At 42.1% G+C, this 21,579-nt stretch overlaps 1 protein-coding gene across 3 annotated transcripts in view; it reads left to right on the top strand.

The window, feature by feature from the left end:
- FGFR2 (fibroblast growth factor receptor 2) overlaps positions 1-21,579 on the top strand; it is a 115,964-nt gene that overhangs the window by 9,840 nt on the left and 84,545 nt on the right. For 2 of the 3 annotated variants that reach the window (XM_082222755.1, XM_082222754.1), the window contains exon 3: positions 21,242-21,508. The exons of the other annotated variant lie outside the window; for it this stretch is intronic. In XM_082222755.1, coding sequence (XP_082078881.1) covers positions 21,242-21,508 — 267 coding nt within the window. The remainder of the gene's footprint in view (positions 1-21,241; positions 21,509-21,579) is intronic. 3 annotated transcript variants of the gene reach the window in all.

Raw genomic sequence — 21,579 nt, 5'->3', positions numbered from 1 at the left:
GGGGTGACCTTTAGCTGTCTCATGAACCACATGCAGCACAATTAATGTTTATATATCTTAATTTACTTGACAGAGCAATGCCATGTTTATTGGACTCATAGATGTCTACATCACTAGATTTGCATTAACATTTATTACTATCTACGCACCTGCTAAGGATTTCTCTGTTGCATTTCCTTTCATCCCAAGTCCCCTATTCCAATTATTATTGGCTCATGAAGGTGTAGTACTGGCATCTTTTGTGTCATTTGGGGGGTGGAGAATCTGTGGATACCATCCCCAGAAAGATGCAGTGTCTAAAGGTAGGTTTTAGGGCTGTGGAGGTACTGCCAAAAGGTGCACCCCAGAATTTGGGAAGCTGTCCTAAAGACTTGTGAATATTCAAAGATGGCAACTCTTGGATAGCACTGAGTTGATAAATGGTGCATGTGAAGGGAATCATTGGTGGGCCCCAAAAACAGACATATGGAGCCACATTTAGTCCATGAGTAGCGTGTTGTGTTGGGCTGTTAATGGAAAAATGGACCCTTTTTGTGGGTATGTTTGGTTCTTGCTAGTTTTCTAGCGACTTTCCCCCTTATTGTTTCTAAGCCGCAGAAAAATCCTGTGGTGCAAACGCTACAGGGGGTGTTCTGAAATCCAAACAAAATCTGCATGCCGGTGCATGCCAAAGAAAACACAGAAGAATGACAACACTTCAAATTGCTATTGTGTCTTGTACAAATGAGGGTTTTTGCAGCCGTAATCGTTTGGAACTCTCCTCTGGAGCTGATATTCGTTTAGGGACATTCAGACTCCCAAGTTCCTCAAACTGTGGTATTTTTGGAATTTTAAGATGATGTTTTCGATTACAGCGTATGTATTGGGAGTAAGAAAGTTTGCATTATGCTGAATGGAATAGAGGGCCCCTGTGCTCTATCCCCCCCCACCTTCTGGGCCTCACAGTAAGGGGCCTAGTGCATTCTTAATATAGTTGCTGTTATCTTGTAATACAATGAGCTAACACATTTATATTAACTGAACTGTCAAAACAATCTCATCAGTCTAATGTTCATGAAACATGTCCTCTCCCAGATGCTTTGTTGAGGCGATTTGGCCTCTGTATATCATATAAGACTAGGGCTTGCTTCCTCCCTCTCCTCCATCTGTTGGAATGCATAATTGATTCTGTTTCTTTTTGCTTACTCATTTGTATATGAAATTATGCCTTCCTAGAGATACCCAGAAATTGAGAATCAGTTCTTAGAGTTTATTTACATTGGTGATCCGGTTGAATTATGCATTTCTAGAAGAAGAAGAAAATCTTAATGAAGTGTAGTGATAGTGCAGCCTGTCTTCAGCCGAGCCCACTAGAGATGGCTTTTTTGATTGGGTGAGATTAAAAGAGGCAGGACTCATGACATGTTTAAGGCATGCACCTGTGGCTTGCTTGCTTGCTGCCTTGGGAATGCATCCAACTAAAGCCCTGCTGTTTTAAGGGCAGCTGAATATCTTATTGGTCCTCTATTCCCTCCACAGAGGCCTTCCAGACCTTGTTGGACTCCAACTCTCATCAGTCCCAGCATAATATGAAGAACAACTTATCCTGTGTCCTGATGTTACTATGCTGTTCATTTTCCCTCCTCCACTACAGGCATTCGCTGCTGCCATCAGTATAGACTAGAATAGTGGAGGGGGGAAAGTTGGAATGAAAAGGTGTCTAGCAATATTAAGAGGTCATTTTGGGAGAAGGTTCTGGGAGGGTAGAAACAGAATGGAAAAACAATGCATTTTCCATTTTGCTTCTGATAAATCACCAACATGTGTTCAAGATTTTCTCTGCAACCATGAGGGCTAGCAGCCTGCTATACTTGTTTTCCAAAGAAAGTTTAAGGTTTTGTGTGCTTCTTGGTTTATGTTCAGTAATTTGCTTTGCTGGCTGTTTCCTATTCTAAGCCCCCTGATCATAGGCTTAAAGTGGCAGGGATGTTTCTACAGCACAGCGCAGAATGTTGTAGTAAAGAAAGAATCCACTCTTTGGGGTCATCATAGTAGTTATTCGTTCTTTTTAGGGGTGGGGGTTATCTTCTGATTAGCTCTTTGAAGGGAGTGCGCATTTTAAAAGCATCTTGCTTCTGGATTAGATATTCACTGTACAGAATCTGGATCTTATCAGCATGTGGCATTATTGAAAAACAACCAATTTTTTTTTCCTGCGGCAGAAATGTCGTTTACATATATGAAACAATTTCAGATGTGAGAACACTGGAGAATTACTAGCAGAGAGAAAACAGGCTTCCAAACCTAATGGCATAATAAGAACTTTCATGTGGCAGAAGAGATGCAGGAGTGTGGGATGCTAATGGAATTCAAACGCCATAATTTGCTCAGCTCCTTTTGCAAACACTACTTTTTTACGCTGTTGTCGTTTTTTTCAATGGTACATTCTGCAGAGAAAAAAACCATGCTTATTCTCTGGGGAGGTCTAAAGACCCCATAGCATCCCCCCTAAGGCTTACTACTTGAGTCAAGAATAGAATGTAAGACACTTCATGTGACTGTAAAGGAATTATTTAGTGAATTGGGTTAACATCAGAATCCAGCACATACTTACTTAGAAGCAACTCCCACCGTGTAAAATGGGGCTTACTCCCAGGAAAGTTTGCCTGGGACTTCTTCTAAAAATGTGAGTGTAAGATCGGATTAAATTTGGATTAACCTCATCTAACAAAATTATTATAAAATGATTTTTAAACTACAAATAAATTGAACATATTATTTTATTTAAAGAGAAAGTTCTCAGAACACCACATAAATATTATAGCATCTTAATACTTAACTGGCACACAGTCATATCCTCTGAGCATCTCTACTCCAAAGTAAGACCCATTGAGTTCAGTGAGATGAGGCTTACTCCCAAGGAAGGGGGTATAGTAGCTTTTCTCCCCTTCGTTTACTACACTTGGGTCACATCCATATCATACATTTAAAGCACATTTATACCACCCTAACAGCCAAAAGAATGCTGGGAACTGTAGTTTGTTAAGGGTGCTGAGGGTTGTGAGGTTGTTAAGGGTGCTGAGAGTTGTTAGGGGACTCCTCACAGAGCTACAATTTCTAGGACCCTTAAAGAACTACAGTTCCCAGGATTCTTTCAGGGATGCCTGTACAGTGTGGTTGTGACTACAGTGCGCCTCATTTACAGAATATTTATGAAGTCCTAAAGCTATTACAACAATTGAACATTAACACATTTCAGGAACTCTTTGGTGTTTGTGGTACTACTCCTGGAAGAGCATCTTTGAGGTGCACCTTCATGTAGGCTGCCTTCTTATTTCAGATATTTCTCCTAAAATTCAAGGACAGACTTCAATGAACTTCCAAGCATGGATTTTTAAATGAAGCAACACCATTTATGAAAGAATATACCTAGCAGACTCTCGTGAGTCCCATTGGGTCTTCTGTCTTGGCACATCTTCAGGGACTTCAAAACGCTTGGCATTTAGAGTATCTGATTGAATATGTGCTTTCATTCAAGAATGATGAATTACTAACAATTCAGTTAATTTGATTAGTAGATGATACTAAACCCACTATATGGCATTATTTTGATGGGAACATTTTCAAGGTGGTTAAGTAACTTTTACATGTGTCGATGATCAGTTCTTTGCTTGGAAGTGTCTCATAATGTTGTCTTAATTGCTGTTTGCATAGTAATGGATGAGACCCCAGTCTTGAGAGCAGCCTTCAGGCACTGCTGTTGTGCAAATAATAAACCATATTTGTACACCGGAATATGTTTGCTGTAAGCACGCCATTGCACCTTGTGGTATCAAGGTTGCTGCCAAGCATAGTCACGATGACAACCCAGTATTACCAGCACAGCCCCAGATGACTAAACAACTGCATTCTGTTGTGAAGTGCTGTAAAGTAACATGAGTAACTGCAGAGCTAGGCTGCACATAGTTAAGAAACACCAGCATGTAGCTCCCAGTTTTGGGGGCCTGTTATTAGAATCCCAAGCATCTAATCTCATCTAGATAATATTAAAACATTGCCATCTGTGCTAGAATTTCTTCCAGGTGTAACAAGGCATGGAATACTATGGAATTTCTGTATGTGAACTGAGCAAATGCCATTGCTGGAAAATTTAGATGGGCAAAATGTATGCAAATTTAAAAATAATAATCCTGGCTCAACAACCCAAAAGTATGCCACTGTGGTCTTTGCTATTGCGCAAGCAGCCCATGGCTGAACACTGAGGGTCTTCTGGTAGATTGTAACTGGGCATAAGCTCTTCCTGGCCATTGCCTTCAAAATCCTAGCACCAGCTCTTTCTCCAACAGATGAGACTACAAAGTACCGTACTAACTGCTGTGTTGTATCCTGTGGTCCTGTCAGCTGATATAAGGCATTTTTCAGCAGAACAATGAGGGAAGCAATTTGGGTGATTCCCACAGCACTACCACAGCCCCTGCATCCTTCTTAAATCTGCTCTGGAGGGTCCCTGAACCCACTGGAGCATATTAGGAGTGGGGGCTGCAGGGGAGAGGGGACAATGGGAAACAGCAGAAACTGCTCCCCCCCCCCATGATGGAAGCCTTATCCATCAGTTGAGTAACACTGTTAGATACAAACTAGCAGGGGTTCTTTTTATTTGATCTAAAACAAGCTTCCTCAACCACAGCCCTTCAGATGTTTTGAGACTATAATTCCCACCATCCCTGACCACTGGTCCTGCTAGCTAGGGATCATGGGAGTTGTAGACCAAAAACATCTGAAGGGCCGAGGTTGAGGAAGCCTCATCTAAAACATAATTCCCACCGCTTTTCCTTACAGCAACATGCGTTCTAATAATTGTTACTCTCGTGGTAGAATGCATATAACTGAACACGTGGCACTTTTGCTGGGCTGGAAGATGGTGCTTGAATTAGAGGGGACAAGGTTTTTAATTTTTAAAAAATCCTAGACACAATCATGATTTCAGATTCTTATATGCAGTTGCTTTTTTTGAGCACAGGTTTGGCACATGGAGGGTTTTCCCAAGTTCCATGTTTGCAGTATAGCCACATATTAAATACAGACAACTGACGATGTACTTGTGCTTTTCTTACATTGTACGCTTTTGTACACATGCATTGTGTCAATAAAAGGAAAGAGAGTAGGCTTAGCGAAATATTATTTATTTTCTTTCTTTATTGCATTTGTATTCCACCTTTCCTCCAACGAGCTCAAGGTGGCGTACATAGTTCCCTCCCCACCATATTATCTTAACAACAACTCTGTGAGATAGGTTAGGCTGAGTGGGAAACCCAAGGTCACCCTTAGAGCTTCGTGGCTAAGTAGTACCATTCTACTTCCCCCCATTTTCTTTTTATGACTTAGAATGGAAGCTAAGAGGTTAATTTTTTTGTATGCAAGTTTTCTTCTGCACAGATATTTTTGAACATCTGTAAAATTTTACTTTCTGGGAAATGCGGTAAATCTTGATCGGTCCACGTGAGGCTGTATTCTAAGGAATCTCCAACATGTCAATCATAGGGTAAATCACCCTGGAGTGACTCTTCCTGATAAAAAGTGAGACTTGAGCTGCAGTTTGCCTCCTACAGTTGCTCTTTGCTAGTTCCTTTAAAGCAGGAAATCTGTATTAATTCTGCATTGTGTAAGTGGAATGCCTTGTGTCTTGAGAGAGGCTTTTAAACCTGATCAACATTCTTGTCACAGAGTGAACCCTAATGAAGTTAACCCTTAAGGATGGGAGGTTTGACCGCACATACTGGTTGAAAGACAACTTCGTTGAATTGAATAATTAGTTTAGACATGTATTTGATAAATAGCAAGCTCACTCTTGACCTTCTCTCACTCACGTTGTCTGTTGAGAAACCTGCTGGGCTAGTTAATTTGGTCTCTCTTTGGCATTTAAATCCCTTTTCAGCTGGTGTACAGACAAACTGTCACTGGGTTTTTAAATAAAACCATTGCTAAGTTAAACGTCTCTCTCATTTTTGAAAACAAAAGTATTTACAATCTTCCCAAGGTACAGTTTTCAAGCCAGGGACACCTTTTTGGCTCAAGGGCACAGCAAACTGTCATGGGGGCCTCAGAGGATCCATTTCACGGAAGAAAACTGGTGATGCTTAGAATTCCATCTTCAAACAAGCCCCGCCCCCAATAAAACAGATGCAAAAAAAAAAAAAGTAGACAGCATCTCCCTTACAAAACAGGCAAAGTGCCCCTACTAAGCAAAAAGAAAAAGTGGGCAAAACACCCAGTCTTAAAGAACAGACAAAAAACTTAAAAGCATGCAAAACCCAAGAGGAACACACATCTATGCAGGGGCCAAAGGCTTTATTGGGAAAGAGAGGGTTAGGATTAGAGTTAGGGTTAAGGTGGAGTGTTTGGATGACTGCTTTTCATTCTAGCCACTTAGGACCACCCTTGGTAAAAGCTCAGGGTCTTTTTTCCATTAAAAATTAGAGGGTCTTCACAGATGCCATGGTAATGTGTATCTGCGGGCATTATGCCCCTATTGGTGCCACATCATGGACCCCAAGCTTAAGTTCTTGTCTTGGTTGCCTCCAAACTTCCATTTTGTTTTTCAAAGAGGTTTATACTGTGAGCATTCAGATGTTCACAGATTATGATCTTGTGAGTCTCCTCTCATGGATCTTACTAGGGAACGCTGTAGAAGTGAACAAGAGCAAAGGGCTTTTATTAATTGCCGTATGTTAGAAGCAAAACCATTTGTGGGAAATAATTTTCTTTTCTTTTTTTGAAATTTCAAATTTTTGAACTTTACAATTCCTGCAGAGATTGGTAATTTTGGACCAAATTTCAGGATTTTGTGGAATGAGGTGTGTATGCATTCAGACACCACTGGCATCTGAGTTCCTGCATACAGCCCTAGATTTTAATATAAGCCTTACATTTCAGATTGAGCAGCTGTGCTTTTCATTTAAAATTGTATGTTGAATTCAGGAACTTAGTTACATTTACTAATTTTGGATGGCTATATTTCAGATCTAACTCACTGGCTCACTTTTAGAGAATATGTTCTGTATGCAGGAGTGATTAGATTCAATCTCTTGCATTTCTAGGTAGGCATGGAAAACATCCTTGTCTGAAAACTCAGAGTGTCACTGTGAGTCAATATAGAGACGGTACTGAGGTAGATGGACCAATGATTTTTGTCTGTAGAGGGAAACTTCTTCTGTTTAAGGGAAGATAACCACCTCCTGTAGTGGAGAGTTGGGATCCATGATGTGGGTTGTCTCCACCCACTGGTAGGAAGTCTGAAAAAAAAGCTTTGAGGGATACTTCAGGGGAGAGACAACCCTCTTGGTCCACTTCCATTTCCTGCCTTCGCAGGTAGGAGTTTTCTTGCCTGCTGTTTTCAAAAGAAAAATTTGGTGCCTTCTAGAGGTTGCTGAACACCCAATATCCCCAGGCAGCATGGGCAATGGTTAGTGATAATAGGGAGCTAGAGATAATGGGGAAAGGATGCGAATGGCGCTGTGGTCTAAACCATTGAGCCTACGGCTTGCTGATCAGGAGGTCGGCAGTTCAAATCCCCGCGACGGGGTGAGCTCCCGTTGCTTGGTCCCTGCTCCTGCCAACCTAGCAGTTCGAAAGCATGTCAAAGTGCAAGTAGATAAATAGGTACTGCTCTGGCGGGAAGGGAAACAGCGTTTCTGTGCACTGCTCTGGTTCGCCAGAAGTAGCTTAGTCATGCTGGCCACATGACCCGGAAGCTGTACGCTGGCTCCCTCGGCCAGTAAAGGGAGATGAGCGCTGCAACCCCAGAGTCGTTCGCGACTGGTCCTAATGGTCAGGGGTCCCTTTACCTTTAGAGATAATGGTAAGGGCACCAGGTTGGGGAAGCTGCTTCATGGAACCCTCACATGGCATCCTACATCCAACATCCTACATAGCCTCCTTAGAACCCTTCACTCTTAGTTATTTTCCATAGACCGATGATTAAAATGGGAAATAGCCAAATTTTAAAATAGTTTATTGTGGCCTGAGAATTTGTAATTACATTTTACAAGCGACAAGAGAGTTTACCATGAAAATGCTGACAGGGCCAGAGTTCTTAAGGGAAGTCATGGTTTTATAATGGATGAGGCAACAAATGGTCAATCTGTGCCCATAATAAGTGCAGCGTGACACTTAATATTTTGTAGACCCCCTTTTCCAACTTTGCTAGAAACATTTTAATCTCCTTACTTTTAGTACCTCATTTAACCAGATATTTAATTCCTGCTTAAAGTAAATATTTTATTTGGAAATAGATTTATAAAGAAAAGGACTGTGTAATTTAAGCATAGGCAATAGAGCAAGATATCTGGAAATTGCCGTTTTGAAAATGGTGAAGGCTATAGGAAAGGTTTCTTGCTTTCTCAGTCTGAAACGATGCTGGAATACTGGCTGAGTGGCCATAGAAAGTCAGCGAAATTATCACGAGGCCAGTTAATTAAAATCAGTTCATTGGAAGCGAGAGTTTCAAGTTACAGTACTATAATTGAGAGAGCAATCCTATGCACACTTAGGTGTGAGTAAACCCCATTGAACTTCCAAGTAAATGCACATAGGATTGTACTGCACTAGTTCATGCTTCAACCCATTGTGTGTGTGTTTTTGCCCCCAAATGTGAGGTAAAAGTAAAGGTAAAGGTACCCCTGCCCGAACGGGCCAGTCTTGACAGACTCTGGGGTTTGTGCGCCCATCTCACTCAAGAGGCCGGGGGCCAGCGCTGTCCGGAGACACTTCTGGGTCACGTGGCCAGCATGACAAAGCTGCATCTGGCGAGCCAGCGCAGCACACGGAACGCCGTTTACCTTCCCGCTGGTAAGTGGTCCCTATTTATCTACTTGCACCCGGGGGTGCTTTCGAACTGCTAGGTTGGCAGGCGCTGGGACCGAGCAGCGGGAGCGCACCCTGCCGCGGGGATTCGAACCGCCGACCTTTCGATCGGCAAGCCCTAGGCGCTGAGGCTTTTACCCACAGCGCCACCCGTGAGGTAGGTTACCTCAATAAGGAAGGGTGGCCTTGTTTAATTATGACAATGTCTTCTCTTTATAATACTACAATGCTCAGATCACTTTCTGTGTTGTTGACCTTACTAAGTGGTTTGTGGGCTGCAGGCTTAGTTTGAGTCACATACACCATTCACAGGCATACAGTCAACAGAGCCTACATAGTTTTTAAGCTTTTAAAAGACAAATGGCTCTAAAATGGTTTCCGGGGATGGACAGAAAGCACAGTCCTGGGAAGGTTCCATTTCAACTTCCCTCACTTCAGCCTATGCTGCATTTTTAATTCCTTCTTGCTTTGTTCTTTGTAGGCACTCAGCAGCAACTGAACCTAAAACAAAAGGCTGCTCTTTTGTGACTAGTTTAGTCCTCAGCACAGAATATTAATCGGTTTTTAAAAGGCCAATAAAGGTTTTACATTTTGCGTGGGTCCCACTGTGCAGCTAAGTTGTGATTAATGTTGTGTGCGCACATTTTCAGATTCTCTTGTCACAAAGCAGGCCAAGGCAGAGATGATACCTTTGGGTTTAAAAACACTCAAAGCCATGCACCTCCATGTCAGCTAATTATCTTTCAATAAAGAGGCAAGACACTATAGTCATGTCTCTGTCATTTAGCTTTATGATGCCCTTCAATCTCAGCGTGTGTGCGTGTGTAAGGTAATAGCTAGTCAGGCCTTCCGAATAGCAAGCCTGCTTAAGCAGTTTAAATGGCTAAGGTAGCTGAGTGTGTCTATCCTGGGGAAAATGAGAGACCTCATGGGTGCCTACCACTGAAGGGGCAAATCTTGTCAAAATCGTAATGGAATAGTGAGTGATTAATAGGTGTGAGTGATTAGCTCTGACCTTTATGGAGCAATTGTCCTGTCTGGCCACAACTTGCCACCCAAGTGCAATATTCTTTTCATATGACAGCATAGAAGAAAGTCATTGAAAGGCTTTAGTTAGGTTGAATGCGGGCTGCTTTTCACAATGTGAAAATGCCGTGACTTGATACTCTTGAGTTAAGAGCAGTATGGTGCAGTATTGTTTTATTTTTATTGGAACTGGGCTTAGCTGGTTAAATTATTCAATGAAATTCACACCTTCTGAGTGAAATATTGTATTTTTCTATGCATGTTCATGCTTTGGCAACCAGGTTTGTTTCTGCTGCATCCATTTTGGCCCCGCAGTAAAGCTGGTGACAAGGTAATGGTAGACTTCCGCATGTTGGGGCCAAGATCATTGCTATATAGTCCTGTGGAGTCAGTTCCTACTGCACTGCATTTTAGAACTGGGTCCTCTGTTTTGTCACTTTTTGTTCTTCGGATGCAATACTTGGATCTTTGTTGATTTCTCTTGTTGATTCCCCTTGTTAGTTCCCTAGGGGGGTGGGGAGACTCCTGTCATACAGAGTTCATTTATTTATTTACTTAGCAGATTTATACCCTGCTTTTTGACTACGTTTCTTAAAGTGGCTAACCTCGTTTATAAAACACAACAGATACACCAAGAACCATACACTCACAAAAGAAAACAACTGGCAAAGAAACAAGAGCCAACACCACATGTCCTTTCCTACAGGGCAGATGGTGCCAGCTGGCCCTATAGTGAAGAGGGGACAGCCTGTCTCCTGGTGTTGTATTTGTTTGTTTCCCCTTCTCTCTTCATCCTTCACACAGGGTAGATGGTATCAGTATAAAAGTCATACTTAGTATTCGTATGGCACTTTTGAATATTCAAAGCACTGAAGTGTGTGAGTAGTAGTGTAGTGTTTAGAGCAGGGTTTGCCAACCCTTTTAGGCCAGTGGACACATTTGGAATTTCAAGAAAGGGCAGTGAACACCAGTCAGAAAATGGCTACTGTGGTGGCATGGCACAGGACAACATGGCTGGCAAATTTAAATCAGGTGAAAAAGAGGTGGGATCCCAAAATCGTGCAAGGCAGGCGTATTCTTCCCCATCAGCTGCCCCATATATAGGAAAACACCTGTATTAGCTACTGCCACCCTTACTCACAATGAAACTTTTCACATTTCTCCTCTGCCCAGAATGGAGGGTGGGTGTCTTGGCTTGGCATCCAGTACAATGTGGGCATATCTAAGGGGATGTGTAAGAGAGCAAAGGCAGTGCAGACATTTCCTGAGCAGGAAAGGCTCTTGCACATTGTGCATGCTTGAACTATATTTACGGAGACCTTCCCTGGGCACAACAGTGCATGTTGGTTTAGAGTGCTGAAATAGGACTTTGGAGACTTCAGATCCCCTCCCTGAACTACAGTTCTGATGGTGGTTTAACCAGCAAGCTGTCTTTCCAGGGAACCCTGGGAATTGCAGCTCTGTGAGGGGAATAGGGGGGCTCCTAACAACTCTCAGAGCACTAAGCAGCTCCCAGAATTCTTTGGGGGAAGCCCTGGCTGTTTAAAATGGTGTCATAATGCTTTAAATGTGTGATGTAAATGTGACCTAAGATGCAAGCACAGTTCATGCTGCAGTGAACTGTTACCCTGCTAGTTATATGATTCGGAGTCTGAAACATAGGATCCCTCACCTATAGCAGAGTAGCGTGTCTGGTGAGGGAGCTCATTCCAGCTGACTCCAAAGGGGCCAGTTTCCCCTTTCCGGTCATGAGTAGTCAGTTCTGTTTTTCAGGCACACTATAACTTGAACCAGTTTTTACTGTGTTTGCTGCTTCGCATTATCTTTTTCCCTTCTGAAAACTCCTCAGCCATAACTTGAGCCTTGAAAGTCTGTGTGGCTGTAAATGGAAGCAGAGTCTCCATTTTCCCTTTTGCATTTATCTTAAATATCAGTAATAACGGAACAGCAGATTTCTTAAGTCTCAGTTTTGCATTTCCAGATTTAGGAGTCCTCCTATAAAAGTGTTGGAAAATGTGCTCTTTGTTTTGGATATATCTGCCTCAGAGTACAATGAGAGAAACAGCTTTGTTCCCATGCTCTCCTCCCCCCTCCCATGCACAAACAACAATCTCATATTTATCACACTTTCCTGCTTGTATATTATAATTAAAGTTCCCAGCGTATGAGTTTGGTAGTTTGTCAAAGAGTTCGAAAATTCAGCCAAATTCCTTTCCTTTGCATTGTTCTGCTACTGAAGTCTTTTTTTTTGTATTTAGAGGAGGGGGGGTGGACTCGCTGCCTTTTTGTAGGGCTGTCCTTGGCAGAGGAGGACTTTCATCGTCCAAGAGGATGTTTATGATGGGCTTACTGAATATTCATCAGCACAGCTGGAAAAGTTGATAGTTGCACAGAAAACCCCACATATGGACAATGTGGTTTCAAAGCTTTTTAATGCTGAGACCAGTTTGCTGAGCGGTGCACAGAAGTTTAGCGGGTGTGGGGGGTGGGGATTGTCCATGGCTGTTTTTGATTTGATGTAATTTATTATTTATGGTTTTTTCATTATTTAAAAAATGGTTAATCACACTGAGATATTTTCATGGGAAGCAATCCATAAATTCAATAAATAATAAAAAAGGATAGTTATATAGTGGACGCTCGGGTTGCGAATGTGATCTGTGCGGGATGCACGTTCGCAACCTGCAGTATTCGCAACCCGCAGTGGTGCGTCTGCGCATGCATGGGTTGCGATTCGGCGCTTCTGAGCATGGACGACCCCCGAAACCCAGAAGTAACCCGTTCTGGTACTTCTGGGTTTCGGCGGGTCCATAACCTGAAAAAACGCAACCTGAAGCGTCTGTAACCCAAGGTATGACTATATTTTAAACTTATAAAGGTATGTGTGCCTGTTCATACATGGGAAAACCTCCAACTCCTCCTCCCATCATTCATGACCACTTGTTCTAGCTAAGGATGATGGGAGTTGTAGTCCAATAACAGCTGGGGACCCATGTTTGAGAAGCACAGTGTCTAACTCCTGCCCTGTCTCTCCCTTACACCAGACCAGCCTACATGCTCTGGCTTCTTTCTCCTAGATCTGGTTGCACCCCATCATCTCGCCTGCTAACAGGACAGGCAGCTGTCTGAAGTCAACAAGAAAATATACTCCTCCTTCCCCTGCCCCCCAAAACCCGATCAACAGAATGTACTCTAGGCTGGCAGAAAACTGGGTTCACGGGCGTTCTCTTCCATAATGTTGCTGCTTCATTGACACCAGCATGGTTTTTAACCTCTCCGTTCAACACAGTAAAATTCGGAATCGAAGGAATCCTCTCAGTTTCTCACCGATACCAAAGTAAAAAGTTGGTCATGCACAGTGGCAAAGTTTCTATGGTTTTATGCTCAGGTATGGAATACTGACCACGGGGCATCTTTGCCTGAGTAAGGTGAATTTTAGCTCTGAGTAAGGGGGAAAGGGGCACAGGTAGAAGATAAAGGCACAGATAAGCGCTTAGGCAAGCTTAATTATTTGTGACTTGCAGAGAAGTGGTTTGACCTATTCATTTATCAGGGTCGGTTCTACCATGAGGTGGAATGAAGCTGTCAGCTCCGTCAGCTGATCTTGATGTCACAAAAAGGCAACAAATTGTTAGACTTACTGAATTTCTTATTGCTTTGATTTTATTCCTGGGAAGATGGAGGAGACACTGGATTTTTTTTCTCAGGTGATAGAATAGCTTTGTAGGCCTTGGGAACTATGCACTTTGCCTGAGGTGAGGTGAGTACCACCTGTTGCGCTTGCGCCTCAGGTAGGAAAATACCTTGACTGGCCCTGACATTAATGAAAAAATCCGTGTTATTTTTCTTGTTGTTGCTCAGATTACTAACAGGACAACATGAGAACAAAACCAAAAGAAGATATGTTGATATCAAACCATAGAGCAACCTAAATGAATATTTTATTTATTTACTTCAATAATTTTATAGGCTGCCCTCAAGAGTCATGCTCACTCCAGGTGACTTATACAAAATACAAATGATAATAGTGATACAATAAAATATAATAATTAATTTTTTGATTTCACAATAGTCTTTATGCTATTAAAATCTTGTAAGTCACTTGGAGACTAGTTATTCATCTAATAGATAGAATAAATAATTTTAAGATAATAAACATGAACAATATTTCACAACATAGAAAAAACATTTTTTTAAAAATACATATCCCTCCTCTGCCCCCCTTCCAAACCAGCCAACCAACAATCTGGCAGGTAAATCCATACAAAAGAAGTTCAGGCTTGTTTTCTCCTGCTCTGGAGAGTAGGACCCAAACCAATGGCTTCAAGTTATGAGAAAGGAGATTCCAACTAAACACAAGGAATAACTTTCTGAGGAATAACAGTGGAACGGACTCCCTCAGAAGGTGGCGGACTCTCCTTCACTGGTGGTTTCAAAGCACAGTTTGGACGGCTTTAGCTGAGATTCCTGCATTGCAGGGAGTTGGACTAAATGACCCTCAGGGTCCCTTCCACCTCTACAATTCTACAGTGCAGTATAGGAAATCCCTCTTGAGTAGACTACTGGAAACAAGCGGGCTTCAAAGCTTTCCCGAAGGAGGAGCGACCATTTAAAAATGTGTAGTACTTCATTATAGGGCTTTTGTTAGGCCTGCAGTGCTAATATTTGAAGGATGAGAAGTTGTCTAGTAGTATGTCAATTGGCAACAGCATCTATTCAGGGCCGATCTTTTATCGTTGCTGCTTCTGCATGCTCAAGCCCCATGCCAAACCAATAAATGTTTGACATGGGGAGGCTCTATGCTTTGGGAGGCATGGGAGTCTTATAGTGGGAGCAGTTCCCTCCCCTGAGTAACCATAATTCCTACATTATCAGCTTTCCTTTTTTTAAAAAAAAAAAAAAGAGAGAGTAGGGTTGTTGTTTTTTAGCATTTGTAGAACCTGAGATACGAGGCAACACGTACAGGCATTATATTTATCATTTGTGTGTGTGCGCGAAACAAGCCTGCTTGCCACTTTGAGTGTTTTTACTTTGCCTCACTCCTTGACAAATGCCTGTGGATGCCCAACTTGGGAGAGCAGGATAAATGATTTCCCATGTCAGTGCCATTGGCTCTGGAAAGGTGTCCTTTGATGGATGTAGCCACAAATCCCGCACAGCCTTCTCATTTCCCATGGTATCAGTACAGGGTAAGGCTCAGCTATGCCAGAGAAGCGAAGCAGGAACTGGCCATTAGTCGATCCAAGATGGAGAGAGATAACTTCAGAGGTTTACAATCCACTTTGCACAAGGCTAAAAAGAGATACATTTTTAAAATGGGGAAGCATTTACCATACGTATAAGGCAAGAATGATACTTTAGGTGGTTTTTTAAAAATTGACGATGTTTGCCTAATATTTGTAGCCTGTGTTTACAAAACCCGTTTTGTTAGATTCCATGGATGGATGATAAATAAGGAAGCCGCTGTGAGCTAGTTGAGTGATTTTGTATTTTTATTATTATTTAAAAAGCAGTCAGTGGTAGACTATTTCTGAGGGTGGTATTTTAATAGAAGCCATTTTCTTTGATCCAAAGCACTTGTGTAATTGTCTCTTAAAGCATGTTGCCGGGGTGGGGTGGGGTGGGGTGGGCTTTTTATACTTTCTGTAGGACTTTTAGTATGACAAAAATGGTTAAGTCTATACTTTGATTAGCAGCTCATCTAAAGCTCAGCATCCTCTTAATTTTATTTTAGAGACACCTTGCAGTGGGAAAAAATCTGTCTGCTGTAGGGTTGCCATATTTCAAACAGTGAAAATCCAGACAAAAAAGTTGTTGAGCTTTTTGGGCAAAAGCACAAAAATAAATGCCGCTTTTGAGCTTTTTTATGGGGAAAATGGCACTGCTGCCATGGGCTGCCATATGTCCGGATTTTCCTGGACATTTTCCGGATTTCCGCCCAGACACTACTGCCAACTGGAAAATCTGAATGTATGGCAACCCTAGTTGGTTGCAACATTTGGGGGGCGGGCAATAGCACATTCTTAGACTGGTCCATGAGAATTTTGCAATAACAACCCAGAAGTTAGCTCCAATTTTCTTTTTTACTTCAGCCCCTTTTTACGGCACCAGTAAAAGACATGGGAAAGATCTGCAACATCCTGCTGAATTTTTTTTTTTTTTGACCTTCAATACCTGCTTCTTAGAACAAGCATGTAATATTTCTTGGTTGTAAAAAACTGGAATATGTTTTCATATTTCCTTAAAGAGAAGAACAGACTTTGAAAAAGAGCCCAAGGTTTGATCAGGAAACTAGGTTTGTGCCTGTGTCACTGCTTTTTCATCCAAGTTTTGAATGGGATAAAGGGATAAATTATCTATAACGGGCAGCCGAACAAGCTTCCCATGGCTTCCAGGGTTCCACCTCCTCAGCAGAAAGAGATGAGCTCAGCCTCCTACAGTTCTAGGAGACACACTTGGCTACTTTTGAGTTTCTCCTACTGATGGGCAGTTCATATAGTAGAAATAACTTTTTAAGCTGCATGTCTCTAGCCCTGTTCAGGCGTTGAAATCCACATGCTCTTCATCAAGTGAAAGATTTGTGGGGATGTGTTCTTTGTCGCCACTGGCTCTCAACCTAGCTCTGCAGTGCTCCAGACAATGCAGTGTGACTGTCTGCAGAAGGGAGCCTTCTGTACTAGCTCAGGGGTTCTGAGTCATATGGAGAGCCTACACAAGGTTTTCCAAAATAAATTTCCCCTCCAGAAAAAATACCAGTGCCGTATTTTCCCGTGGAAATTTTTCCATTTCATGAGTTCATTAGCAAAAAGTAAATGGATGCCAGTTGCAAATAAAATATCAGGCAAGCACGGCAACTTCAAGATGTTGGCCTTGCTATACAAGTAATATAAACATGTTATATCAGTTTGCTATACAAGTAATATAAACAGTTATATCACTTTCTAAGACATCAGAAAATTGCTTTTCATTAATTAAAAAATCAGTGGATGGGCTGTTTGGAATACTACAGAGGGGGCAGAGACATTGAGTTCATCTCCATGAAATGAACCTTAAACACCTGAGTAGGACTTCTCATATCCTGCTGAGGGAAATTTTTGCAAATATTAGCATCTGATCAGAAATCTGGTGAGCTGCAGTCTGGCAATATTTATTTATCACAGCAATTGGCAAGGCATTGCAGGTAACCAGTTCATCAAACTTGTTATGCAGCAGATATAAAAAAAAAAACCAAGAGGAACGAGTAGCGTCTCTTAGTTCTTTCTTTTCCAGCCAGCTCTGAATAATTAGTTGCAGGTTAGACTGGGAAATTGAGGTTTAAAGGTAAAGGTAAAGGTACTCCTGCTCGTACGGGCCAGTCGTGTCCGACTCTAGGGTTGCATGCTCATCTCACTATAGAGGCCGTGAGCCAGCGCCGTCCGAAGACACTTCCGGGTCACGTGGCCAGCGTGACGAAGCTGCAGCTGGCGAGCCAGCACCAGCGCAGCACACGGAAATGCCGTTTACCTTCCCACTAGAAAGCGGTCCCTATTTATCTACTTGCACTTAAGAGTGCTTTTGAACTGCTAGGTGGGCAGGAGCTGGGACCGAACGACGGGAGCTCACCCCGCCGTGGGGATTCGAACCGCCGACCATATGATCGGCAAGTCCTAGCACTGAGGTTTTAGCGACAGCGCCACCCGCGTCCCAAATTGAGGTTTACTTTGCTGCTTAAGGAATAAAGATGTTAGCTCCTTGGCTAGCACTAAGGGCCAAGGTATCTTGCTTGCTATAGTGTTAAACTTGGAACAAGGGAGACATCCCTTGGGAAGCAAGGTCTCTCTCCTTTAGGAGCCGGAGAATTGCATAGACTCCAATGGCAGCTGCCAGTCAAGTCATGTGATGGGCTGAAAGACCCTATGGGGGTCTGAACCTCCTTTCTTCAGTCTTCACCCACCAGGACGTGTAAAGCAATGAGTTCAAAATTTTGTTGTAAGTCACTGCAGGAGCTTATCTTTCATAGTTTTTTTTTTTGTGTTAAGCTCCATGTAAGTGTAATAAGTATTTTTACAAGCTTGGCGGAGAGCACTACAGTGGGAGATGGGTTAATTCTGCAGAGCAGAGCAGTTTCCATGTTGGCTGGACCTCCTTAAGTGCTTAAACCTGTAGGACTTTTCACATGAAAGAATTGGACAGCACAATGCTGTAGTATCCCACCTGTTCTCTGTTTGCTTTTGGGCACATCGTCAAAAACTGTGCTGGGAGAGTTTATAGGCAAACATTATAAAAAGTGACAGTCTTTAAGTGCTGTTAGATTTGAATTTGGCAGAACAAAAAGCTTACCTGAAATAGATATTGATTTCCAAACTAATTTATATGCCATGAGGATTCTTGATATCCTATGTTTGCCACGGCATTCTTAGTCACAGGAGGAGCATCAGTTCCTTTTAATTTTGAAGTTCAAGGATGATGCTCATGTAGTTCATGTAATAGCAGCACCACTCTGGGGTGGCGGCGGCATTCTCCAAGGTCAGCAGAAGTACAAACAAATCTTTAACGAAAAAGAACACCAAGGGGAGGAAACCGCAGCCCAATGTGGACTGAGCATGCTCAGTTGCCACAGAATGGTGACTGAGTGTTGGGCTGAAAAAGTGGAAAACTTGGTGTGAATAAGAATACTGTATTGAGGAGTATCCTGAAATTGCATTATACTGTAGATTATATGCCCAGTGCACATCCTAAGAGAACTTTTCTTTTCCTTTTTCTGAATCATTAGCAATTTCTTTCCTAACTACGGCCAAATTTAACTCTTACCATCTCTTGAAAGTGGATTCAGTGGATGCTTATTAAAAAACAAAGTAAAAAAGAGTGGGGTTTTTTAGCACGCAAGTGCTGCCAGAATAATGGATGGAGACATTCAGGCCTTTTCAACTGAAATGTTCCCAGATTCTTTAATTATGGTTTAGGAAGCTGGGAATGAGAGTTGTGCCTGCTTATTCCTCACCTCTCCCTTCACACACTGCCTTGGGCACCGCAGTCCTGACCTCTTTAGACTAATTTCCCAGTTTGTCCAAACTAAGGAGCTCTGGTAGAATGGTTGTTTACTGACCAGGAAATTAAACCATGATTTGATCCTGGTTAGTAAATAAACATTAAGCCACAGTTTTATGTTTCAGTTCTAACATGGGGCTGTATTTTAAAGTAGCCTTCGTTAACTTGGTTTTCACCAGATGCTTTGGACTGCAGCTTCCATCAAATCCATTTCTAGTCCAAAACATCTGAAGAACATACGGTCAGTGAAGGCTGCATCTGAATGGTCTAGGATCTCACAGTATGAAAGCTGGTGTGCAAGGGGAGGCAGGAAACATGAAGACCCAATGCTTCTTCCTGGCTTTATAATCACTGGATTATTAAATGGGAAATTTAACATCAACCTGCCATGTTGTGGCTACATGTTCCATTTCTAGCCTTTTGGGGTGGGGTTTTTTTTTAAAAAAAATTAGTTGGTAAAGTCCCTCGCTGGGTTATTTAGACAGTGGACAAAATTGGTATCTTAATAAAGTGATCTACATAAAGTGGTACCTTGGGTCAAGAACTTAATTCGTTCTGGAGGTCCGTTCTTAACATGAAATTGTTCTTAACCTGAGGTACCACTTTAGCTAATGGGGCCTCCCGCTGCTGCTGCGCCACCACCGCACGATTTTTGTTCTCATCCTGAAGCAAAGTTCTTAACCCGAGGCACTATTTCTGGGTTAGTGGAGTCTGTAACTTGAAGCATCTGTAACCTGAAGCATCTGTAACTCGAAGTACCACTGTATATACACTCTTTTTGAAGGTCAATTTCAAAGACTCCTGGGAAATGCTGGCCACAACTAAGCTCAGTAAAACAAATTTACTACACCAGATAGAATGAGCTGCAGTGGTTACGGAGAACAGTGAATGCAATTCTATACAGTAAACCAGTCTTGCTTGTTCTGAAGTGTCAGCAAACCTAAAATCAATCATTCGTTCTGTGACATTTTTGCTACATTTCTTGGATTTAACCTTTTACTGAGATAAAATATATATGCAGAAAACAGCTCATTCTCCATCTGGATAATGATTCCCCCCCCCATCCTCCTAACAACCCTCGGTTGGTGCAAATTGTAACACCTGTATAATGGATTGATGGAATCCATAATTACCTCATCAAGTTTGTAAAAAAGAAGTGTAAAATTGTACAAGAGTTCATAGAATACTTGCTTGCCAAATAATTTTGATCTGTTGAACATTTTGAGACTCAGTTGTAAAATCTAAACATGTAAAATGTTAACATTTGTATAAAAATATTGTTTAGGCCTCAGTTTCAGTATGTATAGCTGTCACACAATCTTATTCTGTGAAAATGAAAAATTGCTTTTCCTTGATGGTGCAAATTGGAGAAGAGGCTGTGAGGGGAACATTTTTTTCTGTGGAAAAATAATCAGTGGTTCTGCAGAGCTAATTTACGGAAGGATTAGTCACTGTCCTCATGTGCGAAATTCTACCAGCAGAGAAACAGGATGTAGCTCAAATCACACCTCTGATTTTGGTGAAGGTTACATGCTACTTAGCTTGTCCAGTTCAGGACATTGCAAGGACAATAAAAGTGTGAGAAGGCTACCTACCTTGCGCTTGGGTTTGTAAATTGCCAACACTTGCTCCCCCAAAGTGGGTATAAATTGTGAACATTGTTCCAAGAAATGAACGTCTCTCACTTAAATGTATTCATAATTGTGTTGTATATGGCCTTCCCTCTAGAACAGAGTTGAGAACCTGTGACTCACTGGACTCTCAATTCACATCATCCTTGACTATTAGCCCCGCTGGCCAGGGCTGATGAATGCTGGGAGTCCCACAACATCTGAATGGCCACATGTTCCAAGTCCCTTTTCTAGAGCTAGAAGTGATTAGCTGTAATACTGCAAATTTGTTCGTACACTCCGCAGCATGGGAGGCTGTAAATTATTAGCAAAGAAGACAGAGTGTCACTTGGCACTTAAAAAAACTAATTTATTGCAACTTGAGCTTGCATAAGCTCTGGGCTTACTTCATCAGATGTGGTTATCAAGTTACTAGGATTCTTGTGTTGTAGCGTATAGTCAGACTGCACACTTCCCGGCCTGAGCATCACCACCTTCCTCGAACTTGTGGTTTTCTTATCCAAAGCCATGCCTTCTACTTTTTATACTCTGTCCTGTAAGCTTGCAGCACATCATGGATGAAGCGGCTTCATCAGTTTTGCTTGCCTTTCCCCAATTTTATGAAAACTCACACATTTTCAAAGAGGGCCTTCACTGACAATTGTTGGAAATTTTCTCTCCCCCCTTTGTCCCTTCTCCACCCTTCTTCTGTGCCCATCTACTTTCCACTTTTGCAGAGCCACCAACCAAATATCAAATCTCTCAGCCTGATGTATACTCTATACTTCCGGGAGACTCTTTGATGTTGCACTGTCAACTGAAAGATGCAATCAAGATCACTTGGACTAAAGATGGGGTCCATTTGATGCCCAGCAATCGAACAATCATGACTGGGGAATACTTGCGGATTAAAGATAGTTCGCCCAAAGATTCAGGCCTTTATGCTTGCACTGCTGTTAGGGCTGTAGACAGTGAGACCCTCTACTTCATTATAAATATTACAGGTGAGTTTGCTTTTTTACTACATGCAAATAGCTGTAACCTATATTTATTATATGCGTATGTATAGCCAGTT

The sequence above is a fragment of the Podarcis vaucheri genome (assembly GCF_965113315.1).
Source record: "Podarcis vaucheri genome assembly, chromosome: 5".
In the NCBI taxonomy this organism is placed as follows: Eukaryota; Metazoa; Chordata; class Lepidosauria; order Squamata; family Lacertidae; genus Podarcis; species Podarcis vaucheri.
Note: the sequence above shows the minus strand (reverse complement) of the source record. Positions and strands in the feature narration are given on the sequence as shown.